The sequence below is a fragment of the Engraulis encrasicolus genome, chromosome 10 (assembly GCF_034702125.1).
Source record: "Engraulis encrasicolus isolate BLACKSEA-1 chromosome 10, IST_EnEncr_1.0, whole genome shotgun sequence".
NCBI classification, from domain to species: Eukaryota; Metazoa; Chordata; class Actinopteri; order Clupeiformes; family Engraulidae; genus Engraulis; species Engraulis encrasicolus.
In genome coordinates, this window is record NC_085866.1 from 12771404 (window position 1) to 12795934 (window position 24531).

General features: G+C 44.4%; 1 protein-coding gene across 1 annotated transcript in view; it reads left to right on the forward strand.

Annotated features, from left to right (window-relative positions):
- Positions 1 to 24531, forward strand: part of nup210 (nucleoporin 210) — an 81610-nt gene that overhangs the window by 14946 nt on the left and 42133 nt on the right. The window contains exons 12-24 of the mRNA XM_063208044.1: positions 1743 to 1898; positions 3529 to 3727; positions 4393 to 4538; positions 9281 to 9499; positions 10176 to 10349; positions 14263 to 14455; positions 15156 to 15262; positions 16860 to 16964; positions 18153 to 18254; positions 20271 to 20399; positions 21154 to 21281; positions 21476 to 21605; positions 24367 to 24429. Coding sequence (XP_063064114.1) covers positions 1743 to 1898; positions 3529 to 3727; positions 4393 to 4538; positions 9281 to 9499; positions 10176 to 10349; positions 14263 to 14455; positions 15156 to 15262; positions 16860 to 16964; positions 18153 to 18254; positions 20271 to 20399; positions 21154 to 21281; positions 21476 to 21605; positions 24367 to 24429 — 1851 coding nt within the window. The remainder of the gene's footprint in view (positions 1 to 1742; positions 1899 to 3528; positions 3728 to 4392; positions 4539 to 9280; positions 9500 to 10175; positions 10350 to 14262; positions 14456 to 15155; positions 15263 to 16859; positions 16965 to 18152; positions 18255 to 20270; positions 20400 to 21153; positions 21282 to 21475; positions 21606 to 24366; positions 24430 to 24531) is intronic.

Below are 24531 nucleotides of genomic sequence, written 5' to 3' on the forward strand. Positions count from 1 at the left end.
TGAGGAGGATGGTAAGAGAAATACAAAGATCTCCAAAGCTCACTGTTACAGAATTACAACAAATGGTAGCATCCTGGGGTCACAAAGTCTCCAAATCAACCATCAGGCGCTGTCTACACGCCAACAAGCTGTTTGGGAGGCATGCACGGAGAAAACCTTTCCTCACTCACAACCATAAACGCAAGCGTCTGGAGTTCGCCAAGCGGTATTGGGGCTTCAACTGGTACCGTGTGCTTTGGTCAGATGAGACCAAGATTGAGCTTTTTGGCAACAAACACTCTAAGTGGGTCTGGCGTACCACGAAAGATGCGCATGCTGAAAAGCACCTCATACCCACTGTGAAGTATGGGGGTGGGTCAGTGATGCTGTGGGGCTGTTTCGCTTCCAAATGCCCTGGGAACCTTGTTAGGGTGCATGGCATCATGAATGCTTTGAAATACCAGGACATTTTAAATCAAAATCTGTTGCCCTCTGCCCGAAAGCTGAAGCTGGGTCGTCACTGGGTCTTTCAGCAAGACAATGACCCTAAACATATGGCCAAATCTACACAGAAATGGTTCACCAGACACAAAATCAAGCTCCTCCCATGGCCATCTCAGTCCCCTGACCTCAACCCCATTGAGAACCTGTGGGGTGAGCTGAAGAGGAGAGTACAGAGGAGAGGACCCAGGTCTCTGGATGATTTAGAGAGATTCTGCAAAGAGGAATGGCTGAAGATCCCTCTTTCTGTCTTTTCCCATCTTGTGAAACATTATAGGAGAATATTAGGTGCTGTTTTGTTGGCAAAAGGGGGTTGTACAAAATATTAACACCAGGGGTGCTAATAATTGTGACACACATTATTTGATGTCAAATAATTATTTCTTTATGTGGGATTTTTTCCCCACTGAATAAATGCACTTGTATTGAAGGTTGGATTTTTCTCTTTTTTCCCATTAAGGTCCCATATTATTTAGAAAAAAAAGAATAATAATTGGAAGCTTAAAAACACATCTCAACCAGGGGTGCCAATAATTATGGAGGGCACTGTATATACACAGACTCTCACTCCAGCTGTTTGCTATGCCCCTAAGGATATATGTATCTTGAGTTCATCCAGCTGTATGGCAGATGGAAGCACATGCTTTTAAACATTGATTTCATCAGGGACAGCTGTGGTGTAATGTTTAGGAAGTTGTACTTGTTCACAAGGGTTGCAGGTTCAATAGCTTATCAAATCGTTCTTCCTCCCATGGCTGAAGTGCCCTTAATCAAGGCATTGATACCCACATTGCTCCAGGGCCTGTAACCAATACCCTTTAATGTTTTTGAGTCGCTTTGGATAAAAACTTCAGCTAAGTGTGATGTAATATAATATACGTATCAGTCTGTGAAAATACAAAGGTGTAATTTTTCACCAGTGAATATACTATGTTCTGTGTTACAGTATATGTTTAGTACTTCCTACTATAAAATATCAGCTATTTGGGTTTCGGGGTCTTCTTATGTTACACTTAATTTCCGTTTGAATTATAGAAATGCCTTTTCCATGTGAATGCACATGCAGTTGTTCCCCATAATTCTGGAATTCATGATGATTCTAGAATGGATTTTTGCTGTGCACCAAAGAAGAGTACAATGTTTTTGCTGTAGATTTTGCCGGGTCAAAAAAAGACCTGACCGCTCATATAATAGTTTTTATTGTGTTCTGTATTATGTGTAGTGCATGTACTTTTGAATCACATTGGTGATTGTAATTGCAGGCCACGGGAGGCAGTGGTAATTTCACATGGATGTCCTCGAACTCTGCTGTTGCCTCGGTGACAGTGATGGGAGTGATGACCACCATAAGGGACATTGGCGTGAGCGTGATCACCGCACATGATGTGCGAAACCCTCTGCACTATGGAGACATGATGGTGAGTTGAGTGAGTGGGCTGCACAATGCGGGGCCACGGTTAAAGGCTTGATGATGCCCCTAATGGTTATTATGGAGATTTATCTTTTTGAAGAGAAAGCCCCCACATACCAGGACTTCTTGGTTTTCCTTACGGTTTTGCTTCCTTTCTTGTTCAGAAGATGAAAGAAGCAGCACACTCTTCTAACATACCAGGGGTGCATTTCTCAAAAGCGTAGTTGCTAACTACGTCACTACTTTGTTTTTTGCAATGCAATTTCCCTTTGGCCACTACCGAAGTAGCTAACAGGCTAACAACTATGCTTTCGAGAAATGCACCCCTGATTTATTGCAACAATGTTTCAACCTATAGCCTGAAGTTTTTCTATTGTGAGGTTTACCTGGCATTGGATCAATAACAGCAGCATCGTGCACTGAACTAATGCTCACATACTGTAGATAAAGCTATGCCTCTAAAAGATGGCGTACTGTGCAGCATCGCCTCTGCATGACTGAATTTTAATGCTGCATCCAGGAAGTTTACTGGCATTGTACTGTAGGCTTGCCAAAATGCAATTTGCGTCTCCATTACACTTCCCTGACTTACTTATTTTTATGGCAGTGCTGATTAGTCTTGCTTACAAATAACAATGCCACAGCTATTACTGCAATTCCCACGGGGCTGACAGGCTGATCAAGATGTGTAGCTTTAGCTGTGCCAGCCTGATATTGGTAGTGTCTTATTTAGCAACACGCATGTCTAATTCAGGTCTGTGCTATCAAATGGGTGCAGTCCCTTTCTCTGTTTCATGCTCTCGCTCTTGCTCTTGCTCTTGCTCTTGCTCTTGCTCTCTCGCTCTCTTTCTCTTTCTCTCTCTCTCTCTCGCTCTCTCTCTCTCTCTCTCTCTCTCTCTCTCTCTCTCTCTCTCTCTCTCTCTCTCTCTCTCTCTCTCTCTCTCTCTCTCTCTCTCTCTCTTTAACCCACACTCTTCCTTCCTCTAATCTGTGAGACAGACACATTTCACGGTAACTGCGGGGGGCATATAGTTAGCATGTGGGACGGTGCAAATGTATTTCGTTGTTGAACGCATTCAAAAGGGTGTCGATTGTTGTTTGCGGTGGATTTTAGAATAATACTTAGAAGAACTTAAGTTGATTTTGTTCTTTTAGTCGCCTCAGTAGCGCTAAAGAACGGCTGGACAAGTCTATTTCAGTGATGTTTAAGAATAAACATGCAGACATTCATCATGTACAGTACGTAAATACAATAATAAAGACATCTAAAACGACATTCCAAAGATTGCAATCTTACTTCACATTAACATTTACCTTAAATACATTACCTTTATTCCTCTCCTTTTGTGTTTTCTCCTCTCTACACAAGTTTGGTTGACTTAAAAAGATTCACTGCTCCTTCTTGGCCCTTGTGTTTCTCTTTTCCTCACCCCATCTTATGTCCTTCTGGCCAAAGGTTTTACATTTTTTAGAATGTATTGATGTTAAGAACTGAAGTGTATTTAATCTCTTAATTGATACAGTTGTTGTAGTTTAGTAAATGTGATTAATGTTTTTTTTCTATCTGTATTGGCCATGATATAGCCATAGCTGCTGAAATGCCAATAAATGTAATCAATCTATCTCCTCCTGGCCAGGTGTATGTGGTGGAGCCGGTGGCTATGGAGTTCGTCCCGTGTGCGGTGGAGGCGCGGGTGGGCACGGCACTGGAGCTGCCGCTGCAGATCTTTGGTCTGCTGGAGGCGGAGGGAGAGGAGCGCGTGCCACTCAGCGACTGCTCTCAGCTCCTGCTGGAGGTGCAGGCGGAGAGCCAGGGGGTCTTCCAGCTGCTGGACGGTAAGGAAGCACGGGGAACTGCTGAGATGCACCTGCATTACATTTCACACCTGGGGTGCATTTCTGGAAAGCGTAGTTGCTAACTATGTTAGCTACTTTGTTGGTTGCGATGCAATTTCCCATTGACAACTACCGAAATTGGTAACTGCTAACAACTACGCTTTCCAGAAATGCACACCTGGCTTTCACGTGTATGGATACACGGACACCAGTGCTCTTGGTTTGTGTTAATCGCATGTGCTTGCATGTGCAGGCACACTCACAAACGCATACAATGTACAGAAATGCCTACAAGCCCTGTAGATCTACTTTTGACTTTGACCTTGAGAATACAAATTGTGTTTTCTGATGCTGGACGGTGAGGAGGACGGCCACTGCTGAGATGCACGTGCATTACACACATCTCATGTATGGATACACAGACACCAGTGTTCTTGGTTTGTGTTAATCTTGTGCGCACTGCGCAGGCACACCCACAAACGCACACAATATACAGTACATAGACACAAGAAGAAATGCCTGCAATGACCTTGAATATTGTATTCTCTGCATTTATTCATATGTTCATGATGCATTCAAAATGGACAGTTGTTGTACATACTAATGAGGCAAAATCATGATGGTGTTTGTGTGTGTTATTTCTGTTCACTTGCCCTTCATCACAGGGAGAATGGCCCCAGGTAAAGAGCACTGCAGTGGGGTCCGTGCCCAGGCGTTGGCCCCTGGTTACACAAGCGTGGTGGTCAGCTACACTCAAGGCAACGTCCACCTGAGCGCCAAGATCACCATCGCAGCTTACCCTCCTCTCAAGGTGAGTAGCACCACCCTCTTGTCAAAGCAAGTGCGGCCATCTGTCTGAACCAGTATACTGTTCTCAAATCCTCATATTGAGCCCTTCGCTCTCATTGAGCCCTTGGCTCTCAAAGTCAAGTAAACAATGTCCTCTCAAAGTAAATAGTATCCTCTCGAAAGAGGGCTGCCTACTCTGAGAGGGAGTGAGGCTCTCAGAAAATGCTCTCCTCTCAAAGTGGGTGTCAAATGCTCTGAGTAAGTTGCGTATGCTGATGCCCACTACCAGTGTATAATGCAATAAAATACAACATTAATGTAGCGCAGTATCACAACCATGAAGTTGACTCAAAGTCCTTTTCGAAACACACACACACACACACACACGCGCGCGCACACGCGCCCACGCCCGCACGCACACGCACACGCACACGCACACGCACACGCACACACACACACACACACACACACACACACACACACACACACACACACACACACATCAACACCTAGCCTACTAGCGCAGGAAGAAGTTCTGCTTATCTAAAAAGGTGTTATCAAATCTTAAGGCTGCAAGGGAGTGATCTTGTATGCCGACACCGCTTCAACTTGAGGTCGTGCTGTCCGTTTCTCCTCTAGACAGTCTTCTTTGCTGTATTGCATCATTAGTTTGGTAGGTAGGCTATCACTGTGCATCACTGGCTATCAGGGTAGACATTGCTATCACTAATTACCCAACACATACTCACCATCTTCACCAGGATTACCCAGAGGCACTTTAGGGGGGAGCTAAATGAACTGGCAGCTTAAATGTTGGCAGAGGTGATGGCAGTCATTTTCAACCATAGTCTCTCCTCTTCATGTGGTTCATACGGCTCCCTCCCTAGCTCATTGTCCGTTTCAGTGGTCTGCCGCCTGCCGCCTGCCCTCCCTCCCTCCTCCATATTTCATTTCATCCCTTCTTCTCGCCCACCTCATTCTCATCGGCAGTGCAATTTTCTGCTGCATTCTCCTTCTCCGCTGGGCCCGACAGAAGTCAAGTAATTTCCCTAATTGAGCAACATTGGATTACTCTGCAATTGGATTCCCCCGCCCCCCCCACCATCCTCCCTCCCTCCCTCCACCCGAACCAGATGGAGAACAAACCCATTGATCAGTCTGCGTTCGACTATTCACGACGGATGAGAAGTCATTTGGCGCGGGCTCTTACCTCGGCGTCTGACTTCAGGCAGCTCGCTGTGTTCCTCGCATGTTAATAATGCCCGTATCCGGCCTCCACTTTTTGGGAGTATTTGTGAATTAATCTGCAGCCTACTGCTGATTGACTTCCTGTCGCCCCGCTGAGGCGTGCGGCGGGAGAGCCAGGCGTACCACAGCCACTCTGAATAGCTAATTTATGGTAAACGGGCTTTGAGGGACAAAGTGGAGCGTTGTGATGCAAAGCCCCTTGTTTTTTTTCCCATGCATTTTTCATTCGCGTGCAGGGTTTGGCAGTTCATTAAAGTTTGTCGATGAGGCATGGAGGCGTAGTGCTGTTTGCTGCTCGCAGGTAGCCTTGGTAATGTTTCTGCTTCGCTACGTTCACTTCTGAAACGGCACAGAGTAGACTTTTCAAGTTTCAAGTTTGCCTCCTTGTGCAGTATTGTCTGTCACACTCACAGCCGTGTCAATGGTCCTGTCAAAAATGTCTATTCCTTGACGGGCATTAGCTGAAACATCATGATGGATCATGTGTCCCGTGTGATGCATCATGGCATGTAATTGCTTTCATCAAAACATAATTTGGAATGCAGCTTCATACGAGTTCAGTTTCATTGAGAGATCTTCTGCGCTGCCGGGGTTTCCTATACCACAGCAGTTACTGTTAATCGTAACAGCATCCATACATCATCTTCTGTGGAGCGGCATGCATCTTGTCATTGTGCACAGCCATATTATATTGGATTGGTGAGGCATCCCAGCAGCATATCATTTTTATAGGTAGCAGTGTTGGACACAGACTTGGATTTGTTTTTAGTATTCAGTCAAGAATTTGTGGTTTGTTTACTGTTCTTGTTGGCTGCTGCCCTTGTAATGTATCACAACAGCATGCATTTTTAATATTGGATGCAGGCTGTGACCCATAGTTTTGCCCAGACCCCGCATCAAGTCTGTTCTCAATATGCTGTATTTTTTCCTTCTGTTCTTTTTTCCCCTTTTGTTAACCTCTTTATGTAACTTGTTAGTATGCCCCAGGGGTGCCCTATGGGGCAAGCATACTATTCTTATTTCGACCGTTTATTATTTTTCTTCAATCAACAACCAGCAACATCAGCCGCAGGGTTCTAGCTAGGATGAAATTATAGCGTATCGGTCGAGGGAGCGAAGCGACCGAGAGGGGGGGTTGGTGCGGAAGGGGGGTTTCCCCCCATCCGCGGTGCGGAGTTTTTGACATTTTAAGGTAAAAATAGGCCATTCTAGGGGTACCTAAAAGGTAAATTATTATCAGTGTTGGGTTGCAGTAATGTAACTACTTTTTTCTGATAAAAGTAGTGTAGGCCTAACGAGTTACTACTAAAAAGTTGGTAACGAAACACCGTTGTCTGTGAACTTTTGCGATTGGAGAGGTAAATATGACTCCCTCTCTCGGGCGCATACGCGCAAATAGAGATCTATTAAGAGGAAGAGAGAGGTGTGTCGCGGTGTCCCCTCCTTCTCACAGTTGCACTAGTTTTGAAAACGTTGAGGAGAACTGTGAACCGTGTGTGCATTTAATAATAGGGCATATCAATGTCCGAGTGATCCGATTCCGAGACAAGTGCAGTTTGACACATTTTCCGAGGTCGCGCTATTGTACAGCTTGCGCGTCCTAAAACCACAGGACTGGTGCCGGGTGCCTTTCGCATGCAATTAGCCTAGCCACAGAAGACGCTCCTTTTGCTACGAATGCGGGGTTTTTTTTTGTAGTCACGCTATGTCAACCGGCAAGCTTAGAAAAAAGTGCCTCTCACCGTTACGGAGATGTCACGTCTTCTCCCACCTACTTTGTCCTCTTTCGAATAGTGTCAACTCCCAATGTCAGCGCTTAGCGCCCAATGTCTCCTGATTTGTTTGTATGGTAACAAGTAACGAACCCAGCACTACTGCTGACACTGCTAACAGGTTGGCAACTACGCTTTGGAGAAACAAGGATGCGATGCTACACGTGCATTTGTTGTTGTTTCATACGCTTGTCACAGAGATTAATAAAAGCCGTCAAAACCCCGCGACAAATAAAAATAGTAGGCTGGTAGTAGTAGTAGAGTGCTATATTGTCATTTAAATACAGTGAGTATGACATGTGTCAGGTTTGGCAGAAGGGCGATGTGGCATTGATCTGGCTGTAGCCTACATAATACAGACAAAATGCCGTTACGCTGTATTGAAAATAAGCGTAACGGTCCAAAATAAGCGTCACGGTCCAAAATTATAGCGTAACGGGCCGTCACGCACTTTTGCGCTAGCTAGAACCCTGAGCCGTACCATTCGAGATGGAGACCCCATTTCAATGCCAAAACGTTCAGCTCGTCATCTACAGTTGTGTTCATAAAAATAGCAGTGCCTTCACAAAGATGAGAAAGTGTTTTAGACACTTAAGTCACAAAGATGAGAGTGTCTTTATGAGAAAGTGACTGTATTTACACCTTTTCATTTCTGCTATTCCACTTCATTGACAGGCACTTCCACTTTATTTTAATCATCAGTTTATTTTTAATTTTACATATTATTATTTTTTCCCCTCATTTTATTTTATTTTCAAATGCATTCTACTTCTTTTTCTTACTTGAAAACATTTATCTTTATTGTACTTTTATTTCTATTTTATTTTATTTTTGCATTTTAATTACTCTCCTATTGTTAATTCACTGAAGCTTTGTTTTACTTTCCCTACTGTTATGTATTTGTTTTGATTGTAAAGTGTCCTTGGGTATCTTGAAAGGCGCTCAAAAATAAAATGTATTATTATTATTATTATTTACTCATCTTTGTGAAGGCACTGCTATTTTTATGAAGGAACACAACTGTAGTTGTGTGCTTGTACTTTGACTGCGGATAGCTCGAACTCTCTAGCCCCACCAAAAGTATGCATGAAGGGCAAGCATACTCCAGCATTTTCTGTGAGGAAATGCAATCTAGTTTGTTGTCATTTTTAAATGCATCTCTACGTGACTCACTAGTGCTGCATAATGTGTTATTGTTTCATCAGTGTTGTACATAACACATTTGTCGAGTGTTGTCTGTTGTCTGAAATGTTGTGTTTGCCGCCATTTTGACCAGAACTCCCTAACAGAAGACACACATTGAGCTTTCCTGTCTAAATAAATAAATGAATAAGTAATAGAGGTGCACGGAAAATTCGGCCGCAGAAAATATTCGGCCGAAAACACAAAAAAAGACACTTTCGGTTTTCGGCCGAAAGCCAACTGAATGGCCGAATCGGAGGCCGAATAGAAAATGAATTGAAAACGGCCATTAATAACACTAATTTCAGTTCTACTCTAACATTTGAGGACTTCCAATACACTTATTTTCTTTCAAAAATATGTCTAAGCATTATTGTAATCCGTAGATTTAAGCAATGTTTAAAAATAGTGAAAAATCTAACTTTTGATGACTCTTAACTGAATTGTAAGATTTGGTTTCTGTTTCGGTATTCGGCCAAGTGATGAATTATTTTTCGGTTTTGGTTTCGGCCACAAATATTCATTTCGGTGCACCTCTAATAAGTAAATGTTTCTCTGGCAGGCGGTGGATCCACCTTCAGTGGCCCTGGTGACCCTGGGCTCCTCCAAGGACATGCTGTTCGAGGGCGGCCCCAGCCCCTGGGTGCTGGAGCCTTCCAGCTTCTTCCGGAACCTGAAGGCAGAGGACCCCTCTGCTGCTAGCCTGAGCCTGTATGGTCCGGCCTCCAGGAGCTACAGCCAGCACTGGGTCCGCGCCACCTGTCGCGCCCTTGGAGAACAGGTGAGTGAGCAGGGATTCAGCCCTGCTGTAAAGGGGCAATCAGTACCACACAACACAGAATACTACACCCCCCCCCAACACACACACACACACACACACATACGCACACAATTACAAGACCCTTATTTCAGGACAATGTTTTGTTGTCCAGCTCTTCTCAAGTTTGTCTATCAACTAATTTGCAACCTTTTCAAAGTTTGCAGTACAGGGGTGCGTTTCTCGAAAGCATAGTTGTCTGTCATAGATAGCAACTTGGGTAGTTGCCAATGGGAAATTGCATTGCAGACAACAAAGTAGCTAATGTAGTTCTAAACTATGGTTTCGAGAAATGCATCCCATGAGGGGTCCTCCTTTTAGATTAGTACAAAAAATTGTCGAAGTCGACCCAAGTTTGCAGACTTAAAATGACCTACAGCAGGGCTTCCCAAGCTTTTCCAGCTTGGGGCCCACTTAAAATTTTCACAAATGCCCACCTCTAACCCAAAAAAACAATAAAACTCAAATAAATCAAGATCAACACACTGAAAAGTATACTTATGAGTTTTAGAAAATGATTTCAAGGCCCACTCAGAATACCTTCGACCCTGGTCCACAGTTTGAGAATCACTGACCTACAGTATCTGCTCAGACTGGGGATTGAACTGCTTGACTTGTCCCTCTGCCGTTGGTCCCACAGGTGCTGGAGGTGACGGTGGGGAACCAGGCGAGTCTCACCAACCCCTTCCCTGCAGTGGAGCCGACTGTGGTGAAGTTCATCTGTGCCCCTCCCTCTCGCCTCACCCTCGCCCCCGTCTACACCAACGCCCCCCTGGACCGCTCCTGCCCTCTGCTGCAGCAGAACAAGCAAGTGGTGAGGAGTATTACATCTTGACAACCATTTTTTGTTTTGCTTGTATAATTTAGTTAATTTAGTTTTACTAGCCAAACAGTAGTAGGTCAAAGGGTCTGGTAATTTGGTCTTTTCTACCAGCCAAACTGAAATTATTATATCCCCGAAACGCGGAGCGTCGGGGATGTAATGGTTTTGCGTGCACCGCCGCGTCCGCCGCCGCCGCGTCCGCCGCCGCCGCGTCCGCCGCCGCGTAAGGTCTTTCGTGTTAACGCGATAACTTTTGAACGGATGTTTGGATTTGTCCCAGATTTGGTGTGTGAATGCTCTAGGGTAGGTTCATGAACTGATTCGAGTTTGGAGGTCAACAATTTCAAGATGGCCGAATTCAAGATGGCCGAATTTTTGTTTGGCCAATTACTTCTGACCGGGTGGATGGATTTGTCCCAGATTTGGTGTGTGAATGCTCTAGGGTGGGTTCATGAACTGATTAGAGTTTGGAGGTTAACACTTTCAAGATGGCCGAATTCAAGATGGCCGAATTTTTGTTTGGTCCATAACTTCTGACCGGGTGGATGGATTTGTCCCAGATTTGGTGTGTGAATGTTCTAGGGTAGGTTTCATGAACTGATTCGAGTTTGGAGGTCAACAATTTCAAGATGGCCGAATTCAAGATGGCCGAATTTTTGTTTGGCCCATTACTTCTGACCGGGTGGATGGATTTGTCCCAGATTTGGTGTGTGAATGCTCTAGGGTGGGTCATGAACTGATTAGAGTTTGGAGGTTAACACTTTCAAGATGGCCGAATTCAAGATGGCCGAATTTTTGTTTGGTCCATAACTTCTGACTGGGTGGATGGATTTGTCCCAGATTTGGTGTGTGAATGTTCTAGGGTAGGTTCATGAACTGATTCGAGTTTGGAGGTCAACAATTACAAGATGGCCGAATTCAAGATGGCCGAATTTTTGTTTGGCCCATTACTTCTGCCCGGGTGGATGGATTTGTCCCAGATTTGGTGTGTGAATGCTCTAGGGTGGGTTCATGAACTGATTAGAGTTTGGAGGTTAACACTTTCAAGATGGCCGAATTCAAGATGGCCGAATTTTGTTTGGTCCATAACTTCTGACCGGGTGGATGGATTTGTCCCAGATTTGGTGTGTGAATGTTCTAGGGTAGGTTCGTGAACTGATTCGAGTTTGGAGGTCAACAATTTCAAGATGGCCGAATTCAAGATGGCCGAATTTTTTTTTGGCCCATTACTTCTGACCGGGTGGATGGATTTGTCCCAGATTTGGTGTGTGAATGCTGCAGGGTAGGTTCATGAACTGATTCGAGTTTGGAGGTCAACACTTTCAAAATGGTGGAATTTTTATTTGGCCCATAACTTCTGACTGGGTGGATTGATTTGCCGGTAACTCCTTAATTTAATGGTTCACCATTTCAGTGAATCTACCATATCAGGTAGACCTACAGTGTAATAACCAGTGTAACAATATTTAATACCATGTAATACTAGTGTAATACCAGTGTAAAAATAGGCAATACCAAGTACAGTGTAATAACCAGTGTAACAATATGTAATACCATGTAATACTAGTGTAATACCAGTGTACAAATATGCAATACCATGTAATACCACTTACACACAAATAGCCTACATGATATAAGTACAAAATTGGTACATGGTGTCACACTGGTATGACGTGGTATTAAATATTGTTACACTGGTTATTACACTGTACCTAATGTGGTATATCCACTGTAATAGTGAACCATTAAAACAGTGTTACCATTTGCCCCATTTTTTCCTTCATTTTCACAATAGTCATTTGGTTTTAAGCCTCTGCACGTCATTGATCTATGTATAGATATTAAATATATTTATTTTATATTTTGTATTTATCATAAACGTTCATGAAAAGGTGGACGGGAGTGGTAGGAATGATTGGGGACTGGAAGCGTTTCGGGGATATACCTTAAGCAGTCGAAGGCGACTGCACAGGCAGTCTAGTTTCACCAGCATTTGGCCAGTTGGCTGGTGTACACCAGTCAACCGACCAAATGCTGGTGAAATAATTTCAGTTTGGCTGGTAGAAAAGACCAAACTACCAGGCCCTTTGACCTACTACTAAATTAAAATCTAAATTTTAGAGCAGTGGTTCTCAACCTTTTTTGAACAAGGGCCCACTTGGCCTCATCACAAGCCAGACAACGGCCCTTTAGTTTCAAAAAATTAAATGGACTAATGTCCCCCGATGGCAACTAAGCACCACCCCCTCTTAGCTCTATCCTTCTCAACGCCCCACTAGAGCTCCCCAGCGCCCCCTGGGGAGCTGTACCACCCCCGTTGAGAAACACTATTTTAGAGCATTGTTGACAATGTACAGCAGAGTACATCTATGCATTTTCCCTCATTCATGCTGCTGTTTGTACCATAATTGGGCAACCTTTGCTAGCCCCTTACTGCCTGTGAGGATATTGATTTTTCATCTCAAATAGAGTTGGAAGAAAGACTTCTAAATCATCATTGTTTCAGTGGACTGGGCAGAAACGCATAGCACATGTGGTAGGGCTGGACTGGCCATCTGGCATAGCGGGCATTTCCTGGTGGGCTCTTTTTTTTTTTTTTTTTACATTTCTGAAAAAAGGGGCCCCACGAGGGTGCGGGGCCCACCGGTGAGACAGTGTTGATAATTTTGAGGGTCCTCTTTTAAGCCAAAGGTTCCCGGGCCCCATTTCTCCCCCAGTCCATCCCTGTGTGGTAGTGTAGTGTGCATTCAGACTAAGAGCAGCACATGGACATGAACACAGTGGAATGCACAACACTGTCTAGGCTTTGAACACATGTGACGGAGGCAGAGTTCCTGCACAGTTCGTCCCCCTCCGGGCCGCAAACCTGCCACCTCGTCAACGCATCGGGTTCGCCAATGGGAGGCACAGTACGGCACCGCTGAGCTAAAGGGCCAGTCCGATAGCTCAATGCTACCGCACTGTATTGAGGCTTCGGGAGGCTTCTGCCTCTGTTACACTCTCCCCCCCCAAACCTCACTCCCATCCCGGGTCAACGGCACCACTGTGACGGAGGTGTTCCGGCACAGTTTGTCCCCCTCGGGGCCGCGAACCTGCCACCTCGTCAACGCATAGAGTTTGACAATGGGCGGCACAGTATGAGACCACTGAGCTAAAAGGCCGGTCCGATAGCCCAATGCTACCGCACTGTATTGAGGGGGGTTTACTAACTTTCCACGCCACACTCTGCTAGAGGGCCTCTGTTACAGCGGGCTGATTGTCACTTCGATATTGATAAGACAAGGTATTTAGGGCGCCATCGCAACCTTGCTGAACAGAGTCTGTGTATTTCACCATTTAGCTGGCCACAGACCCACACATCTAATAGATTAATCGAGAACATAATCGTCAGAGTAATAAATTAGGTAAATGATCGTTTCTTTCAGCCCTAAACAGAGCATACTGTACATCGTCACCGGACCCTGAATCAATTTTATATGGATATCTATATTGCGTGGGTAAGCAATAGTAATTCAGCCGGGTTATTGTAAATGCCCCTTTCTCCCTAGGCTGTGTGTGTGCGTGCTGGATGCTGTGTGTATTTCTGTGTTGTATTGCAGCTCTTGCCCTTGCTCCTCTTCCCACAGAGCAGAGGCCTGCAATAGCAGCAGTAGCAGCAGCCGAGTTGCGCACTCTGGGATATTGCAGTCCAGTAATCTATAGAACCTGAGTCAGCATTTCTCTTCAGCTTCCCAGGGTGATAAGAGAATACGCTCAAGGAGCACCGAGTTAATATCACCATCCCCCGTTATCATTAAATCCCATGTATTCCTTTAGGAATAAACTAACGGAAGTTCAAAAAAAGGAAAAAGTTCTAAGTCTGCTTCACTTTTTTTGTGTGGTGTTTTTGTCTTTTTCTTTTCAGGTACCTGTTTCCAATTACCGCAATCCCACTCTGGACCTGGTAGCCTTTGATCAGCAGGGCCGTAAGTTTGACAACTTCAGCTCTCTGGAGCTGGTCTGGGAGTCCTCCAAGGTCTCGCTGGCCAGCGTGGAAGCCTCCGTGCCCATGGAGCTCCAGCTGTTGGAGGAAGCCGGCCAACAGAAGAAGATGCATGGTACTTTTGGGTGTTTATCGACTTTATTTGATAGGACCGTGTGAGAGGTGGACAGGAAGCGAATTGGGAGAGAGACGGGGAGGGGTCAGCAAAGGACCCCGGCCAGGAATCAAACCCGGGTCAGCCGCATGGTAGGCGAGTGCCCTACCGGTTGGCCGCGGCAGGGCCAGCCATCAGCTCCTTCAGTAGTAGATGAATATTAATCACTCAGCAACTGGGTCTACCTTGACAGTGGAACACGTTGTTAATTTAAGTCTGGAAAATGAATTATATTTCTGTCAATCCTTTGATTCTGAAGTATTTGCCACTGTTGGGGAAAGGTTTGATATATTTCTGAATTATATATTTACTCTGCGGTATGTATTAAGTTGAATGTGTTCAAGGTTGAAGTTGAATGAATTGTGTTGAAGGTGTAGTGTTGTAGCTGCAACAAATCAGTCATTGAGAGCCAATATTGCTATTATAAACTTTCTTTAACCTTGTCTTAGCCTTTTTATTGTCCACAATTGAATTTTCAATTGTGCATCAAAATGGCAAATCATATTCAGAATTTGTCCTAGAAATACAATACAGTATAATAGTTCTGTAGTGCAGTCTAGTAGTTTTCTTGTTCATGAAGATTTGTTTCTCACTTGTCATTATTTGAAGTGAACACGTTTTAATTTCTTCATTGACCAAAATCTTCCTTTAATCCTCCTAGGTCGGCAGTCAGTCCTCGTGCACCACGTGTCAGGTCTCGCATCTATCTCTGTGACGGCCGTGGACTACCAGCCATCCCATCTCACCGCGGCTGACGTCCTTCCTGGGGTACGTACGGTGTGCTTTCAGCTTTCATACTTTAGTGCTGCCTGTCAGACCTCTCAATCTTTGGGCACGGCGCCAGATGGCCAGTGCTGCAGTGCCACTGCCACCATCGCTATGAGCTGGTTCCACTTCCTGTTCAGAGGTAGGGGAGAGAGAGAAGTTGTTCGTGTGTGTCTGACCGCAGAGTGCTGTATCAGCCCACAGCTTCCTGCTGGTTGCTATAACAACATATACACATTAACACAAACACCTAAATTGGGCGGGAAGGTTTTACAGCGACTATACTACCTGACATGAGCATTAAAGGGTGCCATCTAGTGATTCACGGCATGTCCGTAAATTCTATCTGCTGTAGGCGCCAAAACCTCTTATAGTATCAATATTACATGTAGTATTTATTCTATACAGCATGCTGTTTGTGCTATCAGTCCTAGTTTCTACAGATTGTGTGGTGATGTGGTAGAGAAATGCATATTCAGCACATGCTGTAAAATGAGGCTGTAGTCGGTCTTTATTGATGGATAGGTAGGTAGGATAGATCGTGTAGGTAGGAAGGATTGGCAATTCTTTGCCCATGGCACTTTGAACTTGAATATGTAAATGTTATGTGGATTCGCAGTCATGCGGCTTTGTTTAATGAATCTTACTTGAAAATCTTACTTGAAAAGCCATTTGTAGCTGCACGGGTTAAGAGAATGGCCACGCTTCATACAGGTGTTTAGTTGACGATTTATTTTTTCCAAGTTAAGAACCATCATAAACATTGTGACAACGTTAGCGCCTTAACCTTGTGCAGAGTCCATATTTTCTTCCGTAGAAATGCACAGCCGTGCACATTAGTCCATCTTTTCCACCGTAGAAATGCACAGTGCACACGAGTCTTCAGTATCTCACCCGCGTAATCCCCATAATTCTCTGCTCATTACATCCGCTCCACGTCACTCACATACAACCAATGAGTTATTGCATAGGAATAATGAGGTTTTTTAACGGCATGGAATAATTCCTTTCAGAACATACATGAAATATCTTTAAAGCACATCACAAAATAATGAATTCAAACTAAAACCTTATTAATGTTAAGACTTAAATGACAACATGTCTCATGGACAGTTACACCATTCTTCATGAGCGGGAAAAGCATGGTCCTCATTTCACTCACAGGGCAAGGGGAACTTCATTGCTGACTAATATCACAGTCAGGATATGAACACTGCTGCCATCTTGACACCATTTTGTGGTCAGGAAATGTCTGTGCATTGTTACCTTGGCAACCTAAGCCACATCTTCACTTTCTTGGCTTTTTAAGATGCCTTTTGCACATTTATTGAGCCTGTGCGATGAATATGTATTCCATTTCCTAAAAATATGACAGAACTGGATGTCAGCTTGAAAGCAGGTGGTGGCCAGAAATAAAATTGTGTGTAAATTCTATTATACATAAACATTTAAACATATTTCATTAAACACCCGCATACCTGCTTTTACAGTGTTTTGAAGTGTCTGTATACATTTTCTGTTAAAATGTGGCTTCAACTGCTAATGCAATAGCATTCTTAAATGGCTTGTGTTTCTTCCTCCTTGTTTGTGATGTTCACAGTTCGCCCCCCTGATCCCTGTCTCGGCCACTCTGGATCTGCTGCTGGTGGAGGACGTGAGGGTCAGCCCTGACGCCGTCACCATCTATAACCACCCTGACGTGCGGGTAAGACCAGAGACAAGACCAGACAGCCCCTCACCCTCCCTCACTCTCCCTCCTCTGCCCTCCTCTGCTCTCCTCTCCTCTCCCCTCTCCTCCTCTCCCTTCTCCTCTCCTCTCCTCTCCTCTCCTCTCCTGTCCTCTCCCCTCCTCTCCCCTCCTCTCCCCTCCTCTCCCCTGCTCTCCCCTGCTCTCCCCTGCTCTCCCCTGCTCTCCCCTCCTCTCCCATCCTCTCCCCTCCTCTCTCCCCTCCTCTCTCCTCTCCTCTCCTCTCCTCTCCTCTCTCCTCTCCTCTCCTCTCCTCTCCTCTCCTCTCCTCTCCTCTCCTCTCCTCCTCCTCTCCCCTCCTCTCCTCTCCTCTCCTCTCCTCTCCTCTCCTCTCCTCCAGTCCGCATCCACCCACACAGGCACCCCCAGAGCCTCCACAATCCTTCATCTAGCTCAGACCTCCGTGACCTCTCACCTTTCTTATCTACCGCTTGACAGCAGATGCGTGATCACCTAGTCAAGCCCTGCCCTGCACTGATCACTGCTGCACTACACGAGTCAGCTGTGGCCAGTGGCGGAACAATTGCACACAGGGTCCCAGGGCAAAACACTTAAAGGGCCCCCCATACGGCCTGCCAAGGTCACAATAGCACACCCCCCCCCCATCATCAATACAAATGCCCTGCTTGCCCTCCCTATAGCTCCGGCCCTGGCTGTAGCAGTGGGGCAGTTCCCATCCTACACTGGGATCTGACTGGTTTTAAATCTGCCAGTAAATGATCCTGCCAGTTATCCAGCCATTATGGCTGCGGAGTAGACAGATGTGCAGTGACCCATAGCATGATGTGGTGACCTGCACGCTTTTAAGTTTCTGAAACCCAGGTCATCTGAAACCCAGGTCATGCGTGGGCCATATTGGTAATTTACCCCATTACAGAGTTCTAAGGACTTCCAAAATCAGTAAATCAGAGTAAAATGAGCTGTTCGAAACTACAGAAATGAAATTACATCATTTACAAGGAGATTACATAATCCATTTTGCCAAATCATGAAATTTGAGTACACAAATTAATAATGCATTGTGATAGCATTGCAGGAGATGAATTGTTGGAATATCAAATGTTGTAAGCATTGCAGGAGATGAATCGTTGGAATATCAACTGTTGTAAGTCACGCTCATGGGTGTGGCGCATGTTGCACTTGCAGGCGGATCTGACGCTCCAAGAGGGGTCGGGATACTTCTTTGTTAACGGCAGTGCAGCGGATCTGGCCGATGTGCAGTACCAAGATGCCCCAGGAACAGCTGAGGTGGGTTTATGTCCATTGTTCCTCCGCGCCATTGTGGGCCATCTTGTTTAAATGTCACCGTATCCACATGGGTATGGTGCGGCTCGGTGACGTTTGGATGCGTTTTTCCCAAAATGTCATTATTTCCATTCCAGAACATATTGCGTTCACACAGCCACTGAGCCAGTCATCTCAAACATGAGCATTCTTTTGCTGTTTATAAGTTCCAAGACTGAGCAGAGCAAGATAGCTCACCAATGACATAACATAATGACGCCCATGGTACTCCAAGCTGTATGCAGTTAAGCAGACCAAATTTTCAATCAGCTATTTCTTTTTCCATCAAATATAAAGTCGCTTTAAAATAATGCGTATTAAAAAGTTGATGTGACGCATGTGATGGAAAAGTATCTTTCTGTCAGTGGGCGTAGCAATATCATTTCGTAGCAGTGCCGCAGATTTACCATGGTAGTCATTATTGTGTCTTTGACACAGACTATTTACAAACGGGCACAGCTTGAACTTACTACAATGGTATCTATCCATGGCAAAATAAGTCTGTGTTACCTCATTGCCAAGGTACAGGGTACTGTTCAGCCAGTAATCCATCTTGCTGTGCTGCTGCAGAAACTTTGGTTCCAACTGAGCGCTTAACACAGGTGGCACAAATTGGCTCATTATCCTGACCGCAGAGCTGTGTAACATAGGTGCTGTTTCCACGTAGCAGGATATTTTTTTAGCAGGGTATTTTTTTCTCCTGTTACGTGGAAACGCAATATGTGGATAAAAAAAATCCTCCATTGTAACAAATGCGTTTCAGACCCCTAAACAGGATATTTTTTTCTCCTACTATTTTTTTCTCCTGCACCTGGATTTTTAAATATCTGCTACGTGGAAACGGAAGGCCAAAACCAATGCAAAACCAATACAAGCAGGAGAAAAAAATATCCACATATAAAAATATCCAGCTACGTGGAAACGGCACCATAGTTGCAGATTAGTGATCGCCTGCAACAGCATGACCAGGGGTGTAAATCACAGCCTTCATGACCATACCGTACAGTATGGATACTAGGGGTGGGTATTGGCAAAGGGTTCACGATTCGATGCGCATCACGATACACATGCCACGATGCGATTCTATCACGATGCATTGCGATTCATGTACTACTGTGATGCATTGCGATATTTACTTCAGTAAATGTGTAAAATACAGCTTATTTGTCAGTTGCTGTGTCGCTTTCTTAAGTCAGTTCATTCTATTTAAGCATTCTATCATCTGGGAGAGAGCTTACATCACAACAGAAATATTACCTATTCTCTACTGAACAAAATAACCCGTGGCAAATCGAATTTTATTGTTATCAAATAATCAATTGTCATGACTCCATGCAGTATATTGAGAAAATGAGTATCACGATACCTTGTCATGAATCGATGCATTGTATCGTGAGGGTAAGTATCGCGATGCAACGATTATTTTGCACACCCCTAATGGATACAGAGTTTTTTCAATACTTAAGAATGCCCTACGATGCGATTCGATTAAATCGCCGGCCGATACTTCCGATACATCGATACTTTTCGATTTTATTTACATCATAAGCATGACCAGGGAAGCCGACAGGGAGGGGACAAAGGGGTCACTTGTCCCAGGACCTGGGACAGAAGAGGCCCAGATTTGGATCCTCATTACATTGTATTGATTTGGGTTTGGGGCCCTTTCAGATGTCTTTGTCCCGGGCCCAGCCAAAGCTGTCGGCGCCCCTGTGGGTAACTGACTGCATAAAAGATTCATGTGCCTTGCAGTTACTATTCAGACCCTTTTCTTCATATGTATTCAAGTGTATAACCAGTCACTTAACTATGTGCACTATGCATCTTTCTACTTACCGGTAATTCATCATTTCATTGGTCCATTCACTCATGTGGTGTGTTATTTTGTTAGACATGCATTTTGGGTTGTAGACACAGAGGAGTATGTGGATTTATGTGCTGGAGCCAGACGATGTGATTAACTATTTGGCTGTGTTACAGGTGGTGCCAAAGCTGCCAGGCGTTCTGCAGGTCATGGTTCACGATCTCTGCCTGGCCTTCCCAGCCCCAGCCACCGCCACCGTGCACATCTCTGACATCCTGGAGGTTTATGTTCGAGTGGTTGACAAGGTCAGTACAGGGCTTACTTTTCCCTTTTCTCTTCCATCTCCTACTCTTTCTCTTCCACCCCCCCCCCCCCCCAAACACAAACACACACACACACACACACTCCCTCGCTTTCTTTCTTCATTTCTGTTGAAGATTAGACAGTGGGTTTCCACTGCCTCTTATCTGGAACATTCTATAGAATCCTGGTTTAACAGTTCTCCTCAGAGCTAGTGCTTAGTGAGATGTTCTGACCAGATTTAGACCTGACTTTATTTGAAGATTAATGCCTCCTCTCTTCTGTCAGCAAGAAAGCCCCCAGTTCTTATGCTGTACACAGTGTTGTTTGTTAAATTGTGTCTTCTATGTATTTAGATCCTAATTAATTCCAGTGTAATTAAAATGTCTTCTATCTACAGATGTTGTTTTTAAGTGACTGATTGGCTTTTTTGTAGATTTTTAAAAAATAGTTTAATTATGAGTGAATTAGTAACAGGGCAATTGGCCTTGAATTCCCCCATAGTGGTCATGAAGGTTACGGTATGGGGAGTTTTGTGTGGTAATTACAATTAGTCCGTTTTACTGGGTCAGCTAAAATGCACAAAGATGCAAGATATGCAGATGTCACGGCCTGAGTGGTGTGTAGGCCATTACAAGACCCGATACCAAATGAAAACAAGTCTTTATGCGTATAAAAGTAAACTGCCCGTGTCCAATGTAAAAGGCTTGTGTCTCTGCCTGTTTATGAGATTGATGTGGATGCTGTTTTGTGTTGTAGGTGGAGATTGGGAAGTCTGTGAGGGCGTACGTCCGAGTGCTGGATGACAATAAAAAACCTTTTCTGGCCAAGTTCTTCCAGTTCATGAACTTGAAGCTGAAGGCAGCGTCCTCCATCATCACCTTGCAGTAAGTCAGCAGCACCAATAAAGAACCTGCAATAAATAACAGCAATAAGAGCTAATGTCTTCTTTTGCATAATGCAGTAATGTATTTTTTTTAAATCATCATGATTATGCTACACTTACAAACTCCGTGTTAAAGCTTTTCTAAGGCATGCGACCTAAATAAATTTCTGTTGCATCATGTCTCTCTGACAACAGGGCCGAGTCCTCTGAAAAGGACACTGCTATCTTCCTGGTCAAAGGGCTGGCTATCGGGCAGACGAGCGTGTCTGCCGTCGTGCTGGATAGAGGAGGGAAGAGAGTGGCCTCGGGGCCTCAGCCCATAGAGGTGAGAGAGTCTTGCTGAGAGCAGCTGAGTGGTGCTGCCTTGGTCTTCATCCAGGGGCAGGGCTGGACTGGCCATCTGGCATACCGGGCATTTCCCGGTGGGCCCTGCACCCTTGTGGGCCCCTATTTTCAGAAATGTGGAAAAAAAAGATTATTATTATTTTTTTTTTACATTTCTGAAAAGCGGGGCCCACAAGGGTGCGGGGCCCACAAGGGTGCGGGGCCCACAAGGGTGCGGGGCCCACAAGGGTGCGGGGCCCACAAGGGTGCGGGGCCCACAAGGGTGCGGGGCCCACAAGGGTGTGGGGCCCACCGGTGAGTCAGTTCTGCACCGCTAATTATGAGGGGGCCCTTTTACGCCACAAGTGCCCGGGCCCTATTTCTCACCCAGTCCAGCCCTGTCCAGGGGATCAGAGCGACTCTGGCCTCAGACCTCAACAGAGTCTCAGCCCAGGCCTCAGCTCTGCTGCTACTTCATATAAAACTCAACCGCATAAAACCCTCGCTGATGTGGAAGGGCGAGGATAGAAATAAATGCAGTATATGCAGTATACATGCAAAGCCATAAAAATGTTTAGATACAGATACACAGATTGATTGGTTAACTGTCAACATAATGGTCAATCAACTTAATTGACTCTTCGATTAATCGATTAACTTTTAGAGGCCCGTCGTACCACAACGGGTAATGGCTTGTAAATGTAAACATTTTTGTACATACAGTCCCAGGAAAAAGTTTGTACACCCTTTGAAATTTCTTACATTTCAGTCAAAAATTATCATAAAACATGGTCTGATCTTCCCGGAAATCTCAAGAAGGAACAATCAGAGTCTGCTTTAACTAATTCCACACAAACATTTACATGTTATCATATTTGTATTGGCCATAAGGCTATAACATTCACAGGACAGCAAGGCATAAGTAAGTACACCCTTGCATTAAATAGGTTTTAACCCTCAGTTAGTTGCAATATCCTCAACCAGACTTGTCCTGTTGTTGCAGATCAGATTAACAAAACAATCTGGATGTATCTTGTCTCCCTCTTCTTTAAAGAACTGCCTCTCGTCAGCAAGGTTTCTGGGATTTCTGGAGTGCATAGCTTTATTGACTTCATGCCATATAATCTTAATTGTTTTTAGTCAGGGCTTTGACTGGACTATTCCAGAATGTATATTTCATTGTTATGAAGCCATTCTAATGTCGATTTGCTTCTAAAGTATGGGTTGTTGTCACATTTCAGCACCCATCCTCTTATGTGCTTCAACTGTGTGACAGACTTCCTCGCGTTTTTTCTGTAAAATATCACAATAGACTTGAGTTCATTGCTCCACTGATAATAGCAAACTTTCAAAGGCCTGAGGCAGCAAGGTAGCCGCATATAATGATGCTCCCGCCACCATACTCAGAAGTGGAGATGTAACCAAGAATAACTAAAAATGGGGATCTTTCTGCCAATTTAAAAAATTAATGGGGTTTCTGTCCAAAAAAATATTGCTGCACCTTTGAGGTTTGCGAAAAAGCATTTATATGCTTAATAAAATTACTGCTAAATATTCTGTAGACCAACGTTGAAACCAAAGTTGAATTTTTCAGGGGAACACATAGTATCATGTTTGGAGGAGAACTGGAGAACCACACCTTCACCAAAACATCATCTCCACCTTTGAGTATGGTGGTGGGAGCATCATTATATACGGCTACCTTGGTGCCTCAGGCCCTTGTCAGTTTGCTATTATCAGTGGAACAATGAACTTAGAAGTTTATTGAGATATTTTACAGAAAAAATGTGAGGTAGTCTGTCACACAGTTGAGGCACACAAGAGGATGGGTGCTGAAATGGGACAACAACCCATATTTTAGAGGCAATTGACTTTTGAATTGCTTCATAACAATGAAATACACATTCTGGAATAGCCCAGTCAAAGCTCTGACAAAAAACATTTGAGATGATATGGCATGAAGTCAAGAAAGCTATTCACTCCAGATATCCCAGAAACCTTGCTGAAGAAGGGCAGTTTTCTAAAGAGGAGGGAGTCAAGATACATCCAGATTGTTTTGTTAATCTGATCTGCAACTACAGGAAACATCTGGTTGAGGTTATTGCGACAAACTTAGGGTTAAAACCTACTGAATGCAAGGGTGTACTTACTTATGCCTTTCTGTCCTGTGAATGTTTACATCTTATGGCCAATGAAAATATGTAAACTTGTAAACGTTTGGGTTGAATTAGTTAAAGCAGACTCTGGTTGTTCCTTCTTGTGATTTCTGAGAAGATCAGACCATGCTTTATGACCAATTTTGACAGAAATGTAAGAAATTTCAAAGGGTGTACAAACTTTTTCTTGGGACTGTATTTATAAGCATATCATTCTATGACGCATTTATCTACCTACCTCCTTTTACCAGAGTGGAGGGCATTGCAAAAACACTGTCATCTGCAAGACTTCAAGGATATTGTATTACCATAAATATTTTGGACAGAGTAGGATGTGCAATGATATTGCTGAGGTACAGGCATAATATGAAAATATGGTGTTTGGAAAATTCACATCAGCCCCAAGGGGAGACATTTTAGCATTCTGTCCACTGCTAGATCTATTTACAGATGCATCTGTAGTCTGGGTGTACCCTCTGAAATACAAATATAAGAAATTCACAGGGCCCATATCTCTTTATAGATCCTTCCAAGTGTGTGTGTTTTTTTTAACCTATGACACGGTTGGGCTCCTCCACTGACACGCTTTCTCTTCCACTGTATTAGGTCTTTCCGCCATTCCGTCTCATTCCCCGGAAAATGACTCTGATCATCGGCGCGATGATGCAGGTAATCAGCCTTGCCGCTGCCTGGCTCTGCTGCGCTCTCTACTCCCCCCTGACCCCAAAGAGCTGTTTAGCCAATGAGTGAACAGAGGCGCATTGGCACGCC